The 13,385-nt window shown below is 40.4% G+C and overlaps 1 protein-coding gene across 4 annotated transcripts; it reads right to left on the bottom strand.

Moving 5' to 3' along the window:
* Positions 1-31: 31 nt before the first annotated feature.
* Positions 32-12,990, bottom strand: cracr2aa (calcium release activated channel regulator 2Aa). Of its 4 annotated transcripts, none has more exons than XM_015000257.2 (19): positions 12,885-12,990; positions 12,389-12,466; positions 9,762-10,121; positions 7,441-7,552; positions 7,174-7,360; positions 6,014-6,160; positions 5,787-5,877; positions 5,610-5,705; positions 4,960-5,147; positions 4,730-4,801; positions 3,379-3,424; positions 3,192-3,274; positions 2,799-3,129; positions 2,582-2,714; positions 2,002-2,083; positions 1,730-1,844; positions 1,502-1,603; positions 1,278-1,354; positions 32-873 (listed from the first exon to the last, which is right to left on the bottom strand). In XM_015000257.2, exons 3-19 carry the CDS (start codon positions 9,975-9,977, stop codon positions 789-791), a joined length of 2,163 nt encoding a protein of 720 aa, XP_014855743.2. In that variant the 5' UTR covers positions 9,978-10,121; positions 12,389-12,466; positions 12,885-12,990; the 3' UTR covers positions 32-788. The 4 variants fall into 4 exon arrangements, with proteins under 4 accessions (XP_014855743.2, XP_014855740.2, XP_014855742.2 ...); XM_015000254.2 differs by having other exon boundaries at positions 12,416-12,466; XM_015000256.2 differs by having other exon boundaries at positions 12,416-12,466; positions 12,777-12,969.
* Positions 12,991-13,385: the final 395 nt, after the last annotated feature.

The raw sequence follows: 13,385 nt of genomic DNA, 5'->3' as shown, positions 1-13,385 counted from the left end.
ATTTTATGTTTTTGATTTAGCAAGCCGCTGATGAATTTCAAACATTTTATTAACATTTCCATATATACATTAAATTAACGAGACTCTTGACGTAGTGAAACATTAGTGACAAAAATAAAGTTTAGACTAAATTTTAAACATACAAATTACAGAACATCTTCATAAAATACTTGGCATCTAAAATTAATCCAATCTGTTCTTAAAATTTACAACAAAGTAAATTAAATATTCAAAACTAATTTTCAGTGAAAAATGACTTGCCACCTAACAACAATTAGGTTTAAAACCTGGAACAAAATCATGTGCAATTAAAGTACTTCTACACACTGATGCTCTTTTTTTAAACATTATATGAAGAAATGTCACATAAACAGAAATAAACTGCATTGAATTTACATCAGTTAAAACTCAAAGTTTTAAAGGTATAAAGTTTCATGCAAAGTTACTTAAATTACGGTGCTTTGCTGTTATGTGTCATTTTAAACATGGATATAGAGGAAGTGAAACATTTAGTATGTCTCATGATGGATCTACATCAATATAACAATATGCCCTTCATAAGTGAAATAAATATGTAGAACAGATAAATATACTATTCAAGTTACGGTGGATATACAAATAAAACAAACGTACTAAATATTTCAGCTAGTTGTACATTTAACCCACAACATCTTAATGGTACTTATTTTATTCAACCTGAATTTTCTTTGTGTTTGACTGGCACATGTGATTTAACTAGGACATTTAATCACTTGGTTAAAGGGTAGTGCTACGTTGTGTTGAGTGTTTTAGCAGCAGGATCTCCTCTTTGAGGGGCTGCTGATCAGCTGGACCGTTTTCTCCTTCTGCTGGTCTTCTTGTTCCTTCAGGATCCTAAAATAAAAGACGATCAGCTCCAACAGGAACACAGACGGTTTTTACCTGAACTCAAACCTGTGATAACTGCACCACCACGTTTTCACACCTACTCCGACTCCAATGACATATGATTATGATATGATAACATGATATTTTTTCATTACATAAAGTTTTCTGAAAGTTAAATAATTTAGAGCCTGATTGTAATATTAGAAATAAAACCAGTAATTAAAAATCAGAATTTACTCAAAGTTAAATACTTCATAACCAAATCTGACAAAAACATGAACGCATTCAGAGGTGGTACATTTTTGCTAATGCGCTAACAGCTGAGCTAATGTTTCACTTGGCCCTATTGCAAACTTTGAACACGCCTGGCATATTTAAGAACATGTTTTACTGTTGCATCAGCTGCTTACCTGGCTAAATGCACCATGGACTCGGCCACATTGGCTCCAGAACATGCACTGCATTCAAAGAAGGTCATCTGGCAGTCCTTCAAACAGGAAAACAGGGTTAAATAAAAGGCAGTAGAGCAGATAAAATGCTAATCTCAGAGTGCTAAAATGCATTTCCAGGTATAATCATGATTCTGACCCCAAATAAAAATGTAATGCTTGTAGGAATAATTTAAACTGAAGACCTTGGCGAGCCTTTCGCCCACTTCCTTCTGAACTTCCCTCTCTGCCTCTTTGTCCGTTTTGTTTCCCAAGAGCATGATGGGTATTTCCCCACCGGTGCTCTCCTGAAAAGCAGTAGATGTGATGAGCGTAGGACAGGCAGCTGGTTTTGCTGCAGCAGGCTGGACAGGACTGGTCCACATTGGAGTCATTTCTCAGGAAAACAGACTTTTACTCTGCGGATCCGTTACCTTGACGCTCGTCAGCCACTGTCTGACTGCAGTGAAACTCTGCTCAGCGGTTACATCATACATCACAATCACACCATCAGCTTTGCGAAAGAACTGCTTGGTGATGCTGCGATACCTGCAGGAGAAACAGGAAGTGACTATAAGTGGACTTTTGGTCACTTCCTCCTAATGTCACGGTGCTTTAAGCTGCATAAAAACCTGCAGAAAGCCGAAGACTTTCATCCAAGACACCAGAACTTCTCTAAATTTCACACTTTTGTAATGGAGCTTACCTTTCCTGTCCTGCTGTATCCCACAACTGCAGCGCCACCTGGCTGTTGTCCACAGTTATTGTCTTCACACTGTAGTCTATGCCTGCAGACAAGTTAAAAAGTGATTTATTTTAATGTTTATCTTCCTTATTTCAGTGCAATCTGACCATTTTGTGATTCACTGAAGTATTAAAAATGGTTCCCAAGGCAACAGAAGAGCCACTGCTGTGTCCAAACTCAACCAAAAAAAACACCAAACAAAAATGTATTCATTGAATGGTGGGTATTACATTTACCAATTAATGAAGGAAAAAGGAAAGAAAAACTGAAGCAGAACCTGAGAATTTCAACCAATTTACTGCAAGCCAGATTTTTAATCTAACATCTAAATTCATAAAACAGAATGACATCAGAAATTATTTATTATTTGTCCACCCTCAGACAAATGTAGAAAAATGCCAAAGTGGGCGGAGTCCAGAGCCACTGAGGGGTGTGGCCAGGTTCCCATCGAGTCACAGCCAACATCACCGCAGCCCAACATGACTTTGTCGTTTTAGTTTTTATCGACTGACAGGAAGTGAAAAACGTTTACACTGCGTACCGACGGTGGCGCAGGTTCCCGGGTGGAAGCGGTCGTCACAGAATCTTTGGAGGATCGAGGTTTTTCCCACGCTGGAGTTTCCCACCAGGACGACCTTGAAGAGGCGATCAGGAGCCGAAGGAACACTTTCCTCCTGGGAACCATTAAAGGAAACGTTGGGCCCAGTGAACCTGCTGGTTTACTTTAGTCCAGCTCAGCTACATGTGGCGACGCTTACATTGATGGTGGTTTCCTTGCCAACCGGCTGACCTCTTGGAGATGTCGGGATCTGCTGTTCCTCAGACTGTTGCTCAGGGATCGGCGATGACATGCGGTGAAGTTCGCTCATCACATCCACACCGTCTTCATCATCCAGCTGAGTCTCCACTTCAGCACAGATCTGCAGGGCGTTCTGAGCCAGGCCGCTGTTCAGTAAATAGGGGAGGTGGTCTTCTTCTATGGAGATGATCCTCTGGAAACGACTCCTTGCTTCAGCTGGGAAGGACAGCTGGTAGACGCCGTTAAGGTTCTGCCTCAGGGCGGTGGAGGTCGGCTCCTCCTCATCCTCACTGCAGAAACACCAAACATGAAGCTGCTGCTGCTACGTCAGCTACACCTCTGTGTGGTTTACCTTTTAAACACATCTGTGTCTGCTTGCTTCACTCCATCAATAAAGGACCGGTGCTTCAAGCTTTTCTTGGTTCCTTTTGATTTCTGCAAAGTGAGATTTGTTTTTCAATTTTTAATACATGGTTTTGGACAAAAAGATTTGATTTGAAAAACAGAAAATGTTTTGTACTTCTCTGAACACAACACACCTGAAAGGACATGTCTCTTTCATCCCGCAAATGTTTGTTCATTTCTCTGTAATAAAAAGACAGATGAAAACTAACGGCTGTTTTAGGGGTTAGAGTTCGCCACGTTTTTGCATTACTGATCACCTCAAACATCACCAACAATCTGGGCTTATTCAGGTCCTACTCATGTCTCCTGACCAATCACATGTTGTGACTGAAAAGCAGAGTAAATAAAGCTCTTGATTTAAAAGGCAGAGAGCATAAAGAGCATCTCATCTTTTTATTCCAACGTTGCTTTTATTTCAGTATGTCTGCCTGCTGCAGAAGGTAAAAATCACAATAGTTTTTCTGCACATCTGAAATTGGAGGACACAGAGATCAGCTAAGCTGGGTCACCACTGAATGTTTGACATGTTGGAAAATCTCTGTTCATATTGAAATTAAATGTATTTGAAACTCAGATGTTTTATATATGAAGTACTTCAGAAAAATGGATACAAAATATATTCAAATGCTACTCAAAACATTTCAGGAATAACTGACTATGCAGACTCTCTGTCTGCACTGGTGAAAAGTCACCCACCATTTACCTGCACAAAGTTTAGAACAATATAAATTAATTCTCTAGATGTTTGGAGGATTTTTAAAATGACAAAAGGAACAGATTCTGTCCTGATGAAGGGCCAGACGTCCAGCGTTGAACTCCGTCCCAAAACACATGATCCATAATAACTGAGGCAAATTAACAGCGACATGCAAGCTTCATAAACGAGACTTTCATCTTTAAGTCCTGGCCCTACTAAGAACATGAGTTCATTTAGATTAAGTACATAGATAAATTAACACATTTAGCTTCCTTTTTTATGTGTTTTTGGAGTGAAAGTAAATCTGAAGCAAAGGCGACGTCCACCAAGATGAGGACGAAGGTTCATCTCTGCTTCAAACCGATCTGATTGGACGATGGAAAAGACTGTTGTGTTCAAGTTGTGCTAAAATGAGTTCACCCATTAGTGAAGCTATGGTAGCCTAAAATAGCATCTCAATGCTAAGCATGTAGCAGCTAACGCTAATGTAGCATCCAGAGTGCACATTTCTGAAGAGGCTCCATGAATAAGAGAAATTCTGGAAAAATAAACAGAGAGAAACACTTTGATCCAAACTGATGGTTGAAGAATCTGAATATCCCATTAAAAACTACAGATATATTTGTTGTTGAGTTCATATTTCTATGTAACAATTTAGCTGCAAAAACAGCTTTTAAATTGAAAGCATAAAATATAATTACAGACACTACAATTAACCTGATTAAAAATGTTAAGCCGAGTCGCACCACAAGTTCTGAGACGTCAACATGCATACGATGGAGCCACACCTCAAAAGGTCCAGCTGTTTGTGAAGACTGGCTCGCTCCCGCTGCAGTCCTTCAGTAAGTCTGTAGATCTCCCTGTGTGCAAAAACAGTCAGTTTGTTCTGGAGTTTTCCTTCAAATCCAAATATAAGCCAGAGTAGAGAAAACAACAAAACAACGAGGTTTTTCCAGAGACAGCAAGTAGTGTCAAAAGAAGCCAGACGTTATTCCGACTGATCTGAACGTTTGCTCACATCTCCTTCTCCTCGTGCAGCCGAGCCGACTGCTCCTGCAGCAGACCCAGCTGCTCCTGCGCCAGCGCCAGCTCCTGGCTCACCAGCTCCAGCTCTCGGGCCAAGTCGTCGTTCGTCTGCTTCAGCTTCACGTTTTCCACTTTGGTCTCATGCTGTTCACTGTGGAGCTCCTGACACTGACACTCCAACTGGACAGAAATTGTTCAAGAAAAATGACTGAACTTTTAAAATTAAAGATATTTTATATGAATTTGCTCTTTTAGCACTTTTCACCTTTCAGTGCAAAAAATTACTACATGCAGAGTCTTAATTTGCTCCTTTTCAGTCAGAATTTCTGTTTTACGTTGATGAAACTATTGAAATGTGAATTAAAGCAGCTGTTTTAGGAATTTAGCTCCAGTAAATATAGTTTGAGTAAAAACTGGAGAATAACATGGATTCATGTTGAAGTTGGAATGAGCTGTAGGCTCAGATGCAACCATTTTAATCAGCGTTGATGAAGAGATGCTAAATGTCATCATTATATTTTTATGGCTTCATGTTATCAGTTATCCTGCGCCTGATTCTTCCTGCTCCAACAGATTATGGTTTGTTTGATTTTCTCTTATGACTGAAAGGTTTTGATCTGGAGTCTGAACGTTTCCACCGACCCGTCTCTGTTTCTGGAAGAGCTGCTCCAGCTCCTTCTCCTTGCTGGACAGCTGCAGCTCCAGGTCTTTACTTCGGGACAGATATCGATCGTAGTCCTAGAGCAAAGTTTTTAAAAAGAAATTTAATGGAAATACTAAAATCTTGACCAAATACAAAAAGTTAAGGAAAATAATTACCTGCAGTAGTATTTTGTCTTTTTCGGTTTTTATCTGCTGCTCCATTTCTTCATACAGGTGCTGAATCTCATCGTCATGTGTTGCCGTTTTCCTAAACAGATAAAAGTCATTAATATGCAATATAAGGAAATGAACTTATAGTTCAAGTAAAATTTGTGTTTTTGTTTTTTTTTTTAAACAGGTGACAGAAACCAGGACTTTTCGGTGAGGCTGATGGCGTCTCAGACCTTTTGAGGGCACTTTCCATGTCTCTCTTCTCCTGGTTGGCGTCTCTGATCTGCGCCGTCACTCTGGCCAGGAAAAGCTCAAAGTTTGACAGAAGTTGAGGCTCATCGCGGCGCAGCTGGGCCCACAGGCTGCACACCTCTGCAGGGCTGGTGACAGAGTTCAAACATTTTTACTCCACTGATTTTCAGTCAAACTCAAGTCTGTACTTTGACTAGGCCATGAATCAGCTTCAGACTCCCCTAAAGGAAGATGAACAGGGTGAGGCTTTGGCCGTTTCTGAAGGACTAAACAGGTTTCTCTTCATTTGTCATTAAAATGAAGAGGAAGAAAAAGATTTTAGTTTTGTAATTGTCTTGGAAATTAGATTAAAAAAATAAAAACATTGGAGTCTTAATTTTCTTGAAATGGGGAAAAAACAAAACAAAAAGCAATGGGTGAACCAGAAACGGATTGAAAACTTATTCAAATGTTTGAAAAGATGCATTTCATTATTGGAGTAAAAAATCTTTTATTGAAAGACAAAAACATAAAAGTCAGACTAAAATAATAATAATAATAATAATAATAATAGGTAAAATGCACTAAATTGTCTGAAATTCCAGTTGGGTTGCATCCAATGACACTAAGCTGAAAACTTTGGTCTATGACTTGATTAGAATTTAAAATGATTTTTTGTGGTATTCTATGAACGGAGTAACAACGGGCATCTGGGCAATTTTATCAGGAATGTCACAAAAATCCACTAAGCTTCATTTAATGCCCAAACAAATGAAGATCAGTCTGTCCTGCACAAACATGTCGTCTCTGCTCCCATCATGCTGCAGAATCAATAAGTTCCTTAAATGCAGCATCCAGATCTTAAGAGAGACGACCTACATCTTACATAAGATTCAATCTTCTAGTTGGACATAAAAAGGGCAGCTGAAAAAAAAAGAAACCCATGAAAAAATGTTTTATAAGTTTTAAAACAGTTGAATTTAAATGACGTTTTTTAAAGTTTCTTATTAGTTTTCTGCAGGTCTCCTACTCTTTAGGATCCCACCAACATCTGACTGGCAGCACAGAAAACGCTGAGCAGAAACATCCGGATCTCTCCACCAAAATCCCGGCCGAGTTCCTGAAACGCAGCGCAGACATTCAGACCTGACCCTGAACTCACTGTTCCAGCAGGCTGCTGGCCCCCAGGCTCTCCATGAGCATCGCAAAGTGCTTTTCCTCGTCATCCTCAGCCGCGCCTGGACCCTCCTTCCACTGGGACTGGTACAGAACCTCCGGCACGCTTTTACTCAGGTTCTTCTCAGTCATGACGTCATCTACAGAAATCCTACGGCCAAACAAAAACGCACCTACAAAAACACAAAATCGAGCTCATAAGCACAAGCAGGTCAGATGCAGGTCGGAGTCGTATTTAGTTTTGGAAACTTACTGAAACCAGAGGAGAACTCTTCCAGCGTGAGGAATCCGTTCCCATCAGAATCGAGCGAATCGAAAACGTTCTCCAGCTCGTCTGCACTCAGAGGAAGCTCACCATTCAGCCTCTGTCAGAAAGCACAAAAAACCCATCAGGTTAACAAAATCCAAGGACACGAATGTCACTGTAGCTATAACAACTGCCATGCAAGTGTTATGTGGAGCAGCAACTATTAGTAAAGGAGAAAGACGCACATTTTCATCCTCTCATCTCAGTAAACCAGATCATGTTAACCAGGATGTTTAATGAACTTGACCAACTAGACAATACACAACCTCTCCCAAATTATTGTAAATTGCTGCTATAAAATGCATTTGTAAATTAAAATCTATTTATGTGGAGGAAAATCTTTGGCATTAGCAGCTTATTTTAAACGTCAGGAGATCCTCCTGTGAGCCAGCAGAGCCTCGCCTCTGGCAGCCTGCTTTTCAGTGTTTACAGGGTTCAGTGTTGACCGAAGCCGCCCGTAAAACCCAGAGCTGGACACAGAAAGGAAAACATCTGCTTTCAACAACCAGCTGCTCTGGAGAGTCTTATCTGCTGGAGACGCGGAGCTTCAGCAAACAGCAGACCAGTGAAGCCATCCAGCTGGAGGTCCTGGTCTGAACCAACAAACCGATTCACCTGCAAACAAACTGCAGGGAGCCGAGTTACAGCCTCCTATTCCTCTGCTTCAGTTTTATCCTAAATGTTCCAGATAATCAAACCATCAGTGTCACACAATTAGGTTTCAAATGATGATTTGACAGAACAAAGTTATCCAAACTAACCTCCTTATTAAATCAAATACACCAACCATGTTTTATAGTGCAACGTAACTAATCATGTCTGACCTGCAGAGTAAAGAAGCCATTTTGGGAGAACCTGTCTGACAACATGAAGCAGGATAAACATTCACCAAGCAGAGCATCATGTTCTGATGTGAAGAAATTCAGGAACACATGAGAAAATCTGACATCAGTGTGGAAATGGTCACAAGTCCTGACCTAAAGCTCCTGGACTGCAGAGAAGCTGAGAAAAAAACGTGGAACAGTGGAGAACGTTCCCAGGAGAGGAAAACCCAGCAGAACGACTACAACAACTCATCCAGGAGGTCCGACGGTGGATTCCACTGGGAACCGGAAACTCCTGCTGGGAATTCTCCCCATGTTAACCGGAACGCCGTTTCCTCGAATAAATAGGTAAATAAGGCAAATGGAACGCAGCTTAAAACTCTGCAGGCCTCCCTGCCTCAGGGTCAGAGGTCACAATATAAGAAAGAAGAGACTTGGCTTTCATGGACGAGTTCATCTCAGATTTACAAAAAAATAAATAAATCTGTAAACTGATGGAACAAAAGTACAACTTTTTAGAAGCTGGTATCCTGTTACATCTGGTATAAAAACTATAATTTCAGAATCAGAACTTTGAACCAACAGTCAAACTTGGCCGCGTTGCTGAATTAAACCAGTTGAGCCACTTTAGATTAAATCATAATTCCTCCACAAAGATGTGAAAATCTTTACAGCCGTTATCAGACAGATGATTGCAGCCTGGAGTGGCAGAGCTGCTTATTTGCTTTAGGTAGCAATTAGTTTTCCACAAAGGGCCAGACTGACGGCCATTTCCCTTAAATCACTTGAAAACAGCTCTGTGTATTTACTCAGCTTATCTTTGACAGAAAGATTTGTTTAATGATGTGAAACATTTCACAGATAAAGTATAAATCATTTAAACAGAATCTAATAACAGTTTGTTGAAGTGCATTTAGCAGAATTGGGCCTAATTACCAGATCATGACCATAAACAGCAGATCAAAGCTACTCCTGAGTATTTATGATCCATAGAAGCGAAGCATTGAAGTGGCTCATCAAAGCCCTGGATGAGCTTCTGATGGACCAGAGAATCTGCACAATAATGCAGGTGGAGAGGCTGTGTGACAAAGAGTCTCCGTCTCTTTTATGTTGCTTTGAGTGAGCTGCACAGTAACATCACGCTCCTGTTTGGCATCAGTAATGAGCGCTCCGGCCGTCCCTGCATTCTGTTCAGTGGGACAACAAAGCCATAAATGATTCTTTATTCTGAGAGGTGAAAAGGTTCTACGAAAACAGCAACACTAAGAGAAAAGAAGGTTTCCAGTTTCATTTAATTACAGATTTCCTTTCAAATCTCTTCTGCTCCTAAAGTGCTATTCAAACTTCTAAACAACCAGGTTTCATCCGATTACATTTAATCCATGTATTTAAGAATAAAGATGCAGCGAGGATTTGGGTGTGATCTCCAAGCAGCAGGCTCACCTGCATGTCCCGGCGGGTGATGAATCCCTTGTTCTCCGTGTCGCACATCTGGAAGAACTCGTGAGTTTTCTCCAGGATGGTGTTCTGTCCCACATCTGAACTCCGGCTCCTCCTCGAGTCGTCCTCCTCTGCGCTCGTTTGGTCGCTGCCTCCTCGTGTTTGGAGCGTTGTCCGGGCCACGCTGATGTCAGGACACGGAGAAGTGAAAGCTGCCATGGTGTGAGTGAGAGTTTTCTACGAGCCAGCTGCAGACGGAGGGCTGGAGGAAGTGGAGCTTCAGGCGGCTGTGGAACCGAGGCTTTCAGCAATGTCACTGATTGTCATCTCTTAGCAACCACCTCTTCAATTAGTAGATGAAACCTAAGAGAAGGAGGGTCTTTAGTTACAACCTCTAGTCCAGTAAATACAACTGAATCACAAAAAAGGAACATTCACATACTTTAAACTTAAAAACACGCAGCTAGTCAAAACCGCAAACCTAAAAATAAAAAGCTTACAATAGTACACTCCATACTGTTACCATGAAGAATGGTAACAACATTTCAAAATCCTTAAAGTCCCTAAACTTTAAGAAATCCTTAAACTGAAAAGTGTGGTGTGCAGGTGAATTTAGTCACCAAATGGTCACAAGCAGCAGTGGATGCTGATAACTGTAATGCGCTAATCAAACATTAGTTCTGCTAACGCCAGGTGAAATAGCAACACAGTATTTAGCAGAAGCTAATGTGCCTCAGCTGACACCCACCACGTGTCAAGAGCTGCATTTTCATTGCTGATGTTCACAAACTGTTGATTTTCCAGGAGTTTCCTAAACGCACCACACCATCATTCTACCACTTCCTGTCTGTCATCTTTGACTTTTCCACCAAATGACTGATTTTTCTCAATCATTTGAATTTTTCTCTCGACTCGTGATTCAGATTCGCAAGACAAATTTTCATAGAATTGGCATTTTGTGAAATTCACCAATTTGTGGATAAAATAAATCTCATCCTAGTGTAAAAATTAAAAAAGTGTTTTTAATTTCCATTAAGCAAATACATTTTTGTAATTCCAATTTGAGCCAAATGGCCAGTTGAGACGTAGCTGACCGTCTACAACATGCTGACACTCTACAGGATCAGCTGCGTCTCACACCTGTCTGCAGTTTGAGCTTCATAAAGTGAAGCTTTAGAGCAGATCTTTCACTCATGGTTTTAATTTTTTATTACTTTTGAGATTTGCCGACTGCATTGCCAATTTTGCCCAACTGACCACAGCAGGTGTTCGGTCAGAAAGCACGTAGGAAATCACCTGTAGTGACCTTTGCTCTTTGTATTCTCTTTGGGACAATGTTCCCTCTGACACTAATGACTTCTGACAGGTAAACCTTTGCTTTATTGACTGGCTGATGTAGCTCGGACTGGGAGCACTGGTTTGGAAGATTGCCTCCCACTTGCACTTCTTCAGGATTCTTGATTAATTTATGAGTGATGATCCATATTAATACAGATATGATGAACAACAAGACATACATGTAGAGACTGACAGCAAAAAAAAATGCTTCAGGAATAAAATGATCCAATTAAAAAACATTCAGGTTGAATTTCAGTTAATTTGAAATCTAAGTCCAGATCCTCCCAAACTCTAAACCCAATTCACCCTGTAGCTTCTCTCATATTCCACAGTGTAAATTCATTCTGTCAAATTTCACTAATAATTTCACTAACAGCTCACATATTTTTGAAGATATTTGACTTTTCTGAATTTGTTTTGAAGTTGAACCAAAATATTTAGCAAGAATGACGGAAATGATAAGTCAGAGCGAGCAAGACGAGAGGACATAAGAAAGGGAACCGAGTTCAAACTGTTCGGAAAGAGTGATTTTCACCTCTGCTCATGATGCATTCACTGTAAATGGGAATTTTCCAAACCTAAAATAATAGAAGGTAACTACAACATAATAAAAGGCTCTAGATTAATGTATTAAACCATTTCACTGAATCGGTAATAAAAAAAATTAAATTAAATCAGAGGAATGGTGTGAAAATCTAACAGTTAAAATACCTAAACGTAAAACCAACTTCTTGGATTTCCAGCCAGACCAGAAGACTGAAAAATATCAATCATATTTACCAGTCACAGCAGAAAAGTTAACAACTTTAATTTCTGGTTAAGTTTGCTGAAATCGGAGGAGTGGATAGGTTGGAAAACAAGGACAGTTTACATCAGGATCCATATTTTCTGACTGGCAACTGAAATGTAGTTGATGTCCAGGATTTCTGTTTGCCTATCAGTGAACGTGAAAATGTTTTTCGCGCCTAACTTTAGCCTGGCCGTCATTCTGCTGTTTAGTTTCAGGAGCAATGTGTGCTTTGCATGCAGACTTTATCAGTTTTAGGTAACAGCTGTTAGACCTGCAGCAGTTAGCAGCGCCAAGATCAGGACCGCAGTCACAAACTGTGAAGGAGTCTCAACCACAACCAAGCTCTGCAAAACCTCCAAGTCAAACCACAAAACAACACGATCTGAATGACCTACATGTTAACAGTAATTACCCACCGGATCATGAAATCTCATAGTCAGTTCATGTTTTTGTCTCAAACTGCGGTACGGTTACATGGAAGCAGGTGTTTAATCAGACACACCTGAGCTGCTTTGTTGTCTCAGCTCACCTGAAACTTTCCCCACCTCATCTCCACATCGTCCTGCAGGAATTAATCCATCTGAGGAAGAAAAATGCATTTTAGAAAACAGAAATCACCAAGTCAATAAACATACATACATACAATATCAGACCGAACTTCGGCAGCAGAAAGGAAGAGTTACAGAAGCAGCTGTATAATAGAAGTAACATCGAAAAGCTGCGATAAATGAGCGCAGGTCTTCAAGGAAATGAGCAACAGACAGGAATGAACAAGAAAACCTGTTCCAATAAGATAAAACAAGCTCTTCCTCCCTGTTATTTAGAAACTTCCTCTAATAAACTCAACCTCTCTCACGCTCTCAAATAAACTTTTAGTGTGTGAAACGCACTTCCTTGTAACTTCTCTCAGACGCCAAGGTGTTTCTCACGTTACCTAAAACCGTTAAAGTTTCCCGGTCGGCTGGAACAAAGTTTGTCGCTCAGAATAAAAGTCTCACCGCCGAACAAACAGCTGGACGGAGGCTGAGGAGTTCACTGTGGACAGGACAGGTGATGTCGCAGCTCCGAGACTGCAGGAATTTCTCTGCTCTGTCGTAGTGACGAAGCGCGGGGGGGAGGGAGGGGCTTCGTCATCTGCTGTTACCTTGGCAACGCCAACACGGAAGTTAAAGCTCAGAAGACACGTGCTGTGGAGGAAAACATTAAACACTTCTAAAGTTTTCATCTCTTGTTTCGGAAGTATGAGGAAATAACCGAAACTGTTTACAGGAGACAGAATGCGCTCCGTCAGGTTCTGTTCACACTGTAGTTTATTTTACGTACATGCAGCCAATATTTAAAAAATGAGAACATTACTGAAAAGTGAAACACATATTAATTACACAAAGATTGATGTTTTAATCTGACAAACGAGGTTCATCCGGACGTAATTCATTATATATGACCGCAGTAATAATAATAATGATGATTATTATTAATAATAATATTATTATTATTTA

Source organism: Poecilia mexicana, unplaced genomic scaffold (genome assembly GCF_051168715.1).
Source record: "Poecilia mexicana isolate PSO_F unplaced genomic scaffold, ASM5116871v1 scaffold_6, whole genome shotgun sequence".
Taxonomy (NCBI): Eukaryota; Metazoa; Chordata; class Actinopteri; order Cyprinodontiformes; family Poeciliidae; genus Poecilia; species Poecilia mexicana.
This window is presented reverse-complemented; position numbering and strand designations above follow the sequence as displayed.

Bases quoted from the DNA above. Each gene is read 5' to 3' on its own strand.
- cracr2aa (XM_015000257.2), bottom strand. From the start codon at position 9,977: ATGGCAGCTTTCACTTCTCCGTGTCCTGACATCAGCGTGGCCCGGACA. The intron at 1,355-1,501 runs GTCTTCAGTTTA...TCCTGTTTGAAG, and splicing joins TGGGCGAAAGGCTCGCCAAG to GACTGCCAGATGACCTTCTT. The intron at 874-1,277 runs GTAAGCAGCTGA...CTTTTATTTTAG, and splicing joins TCCATGGTGCATTTAGCCAG to GATCCTGAAGGAACAAGAAG.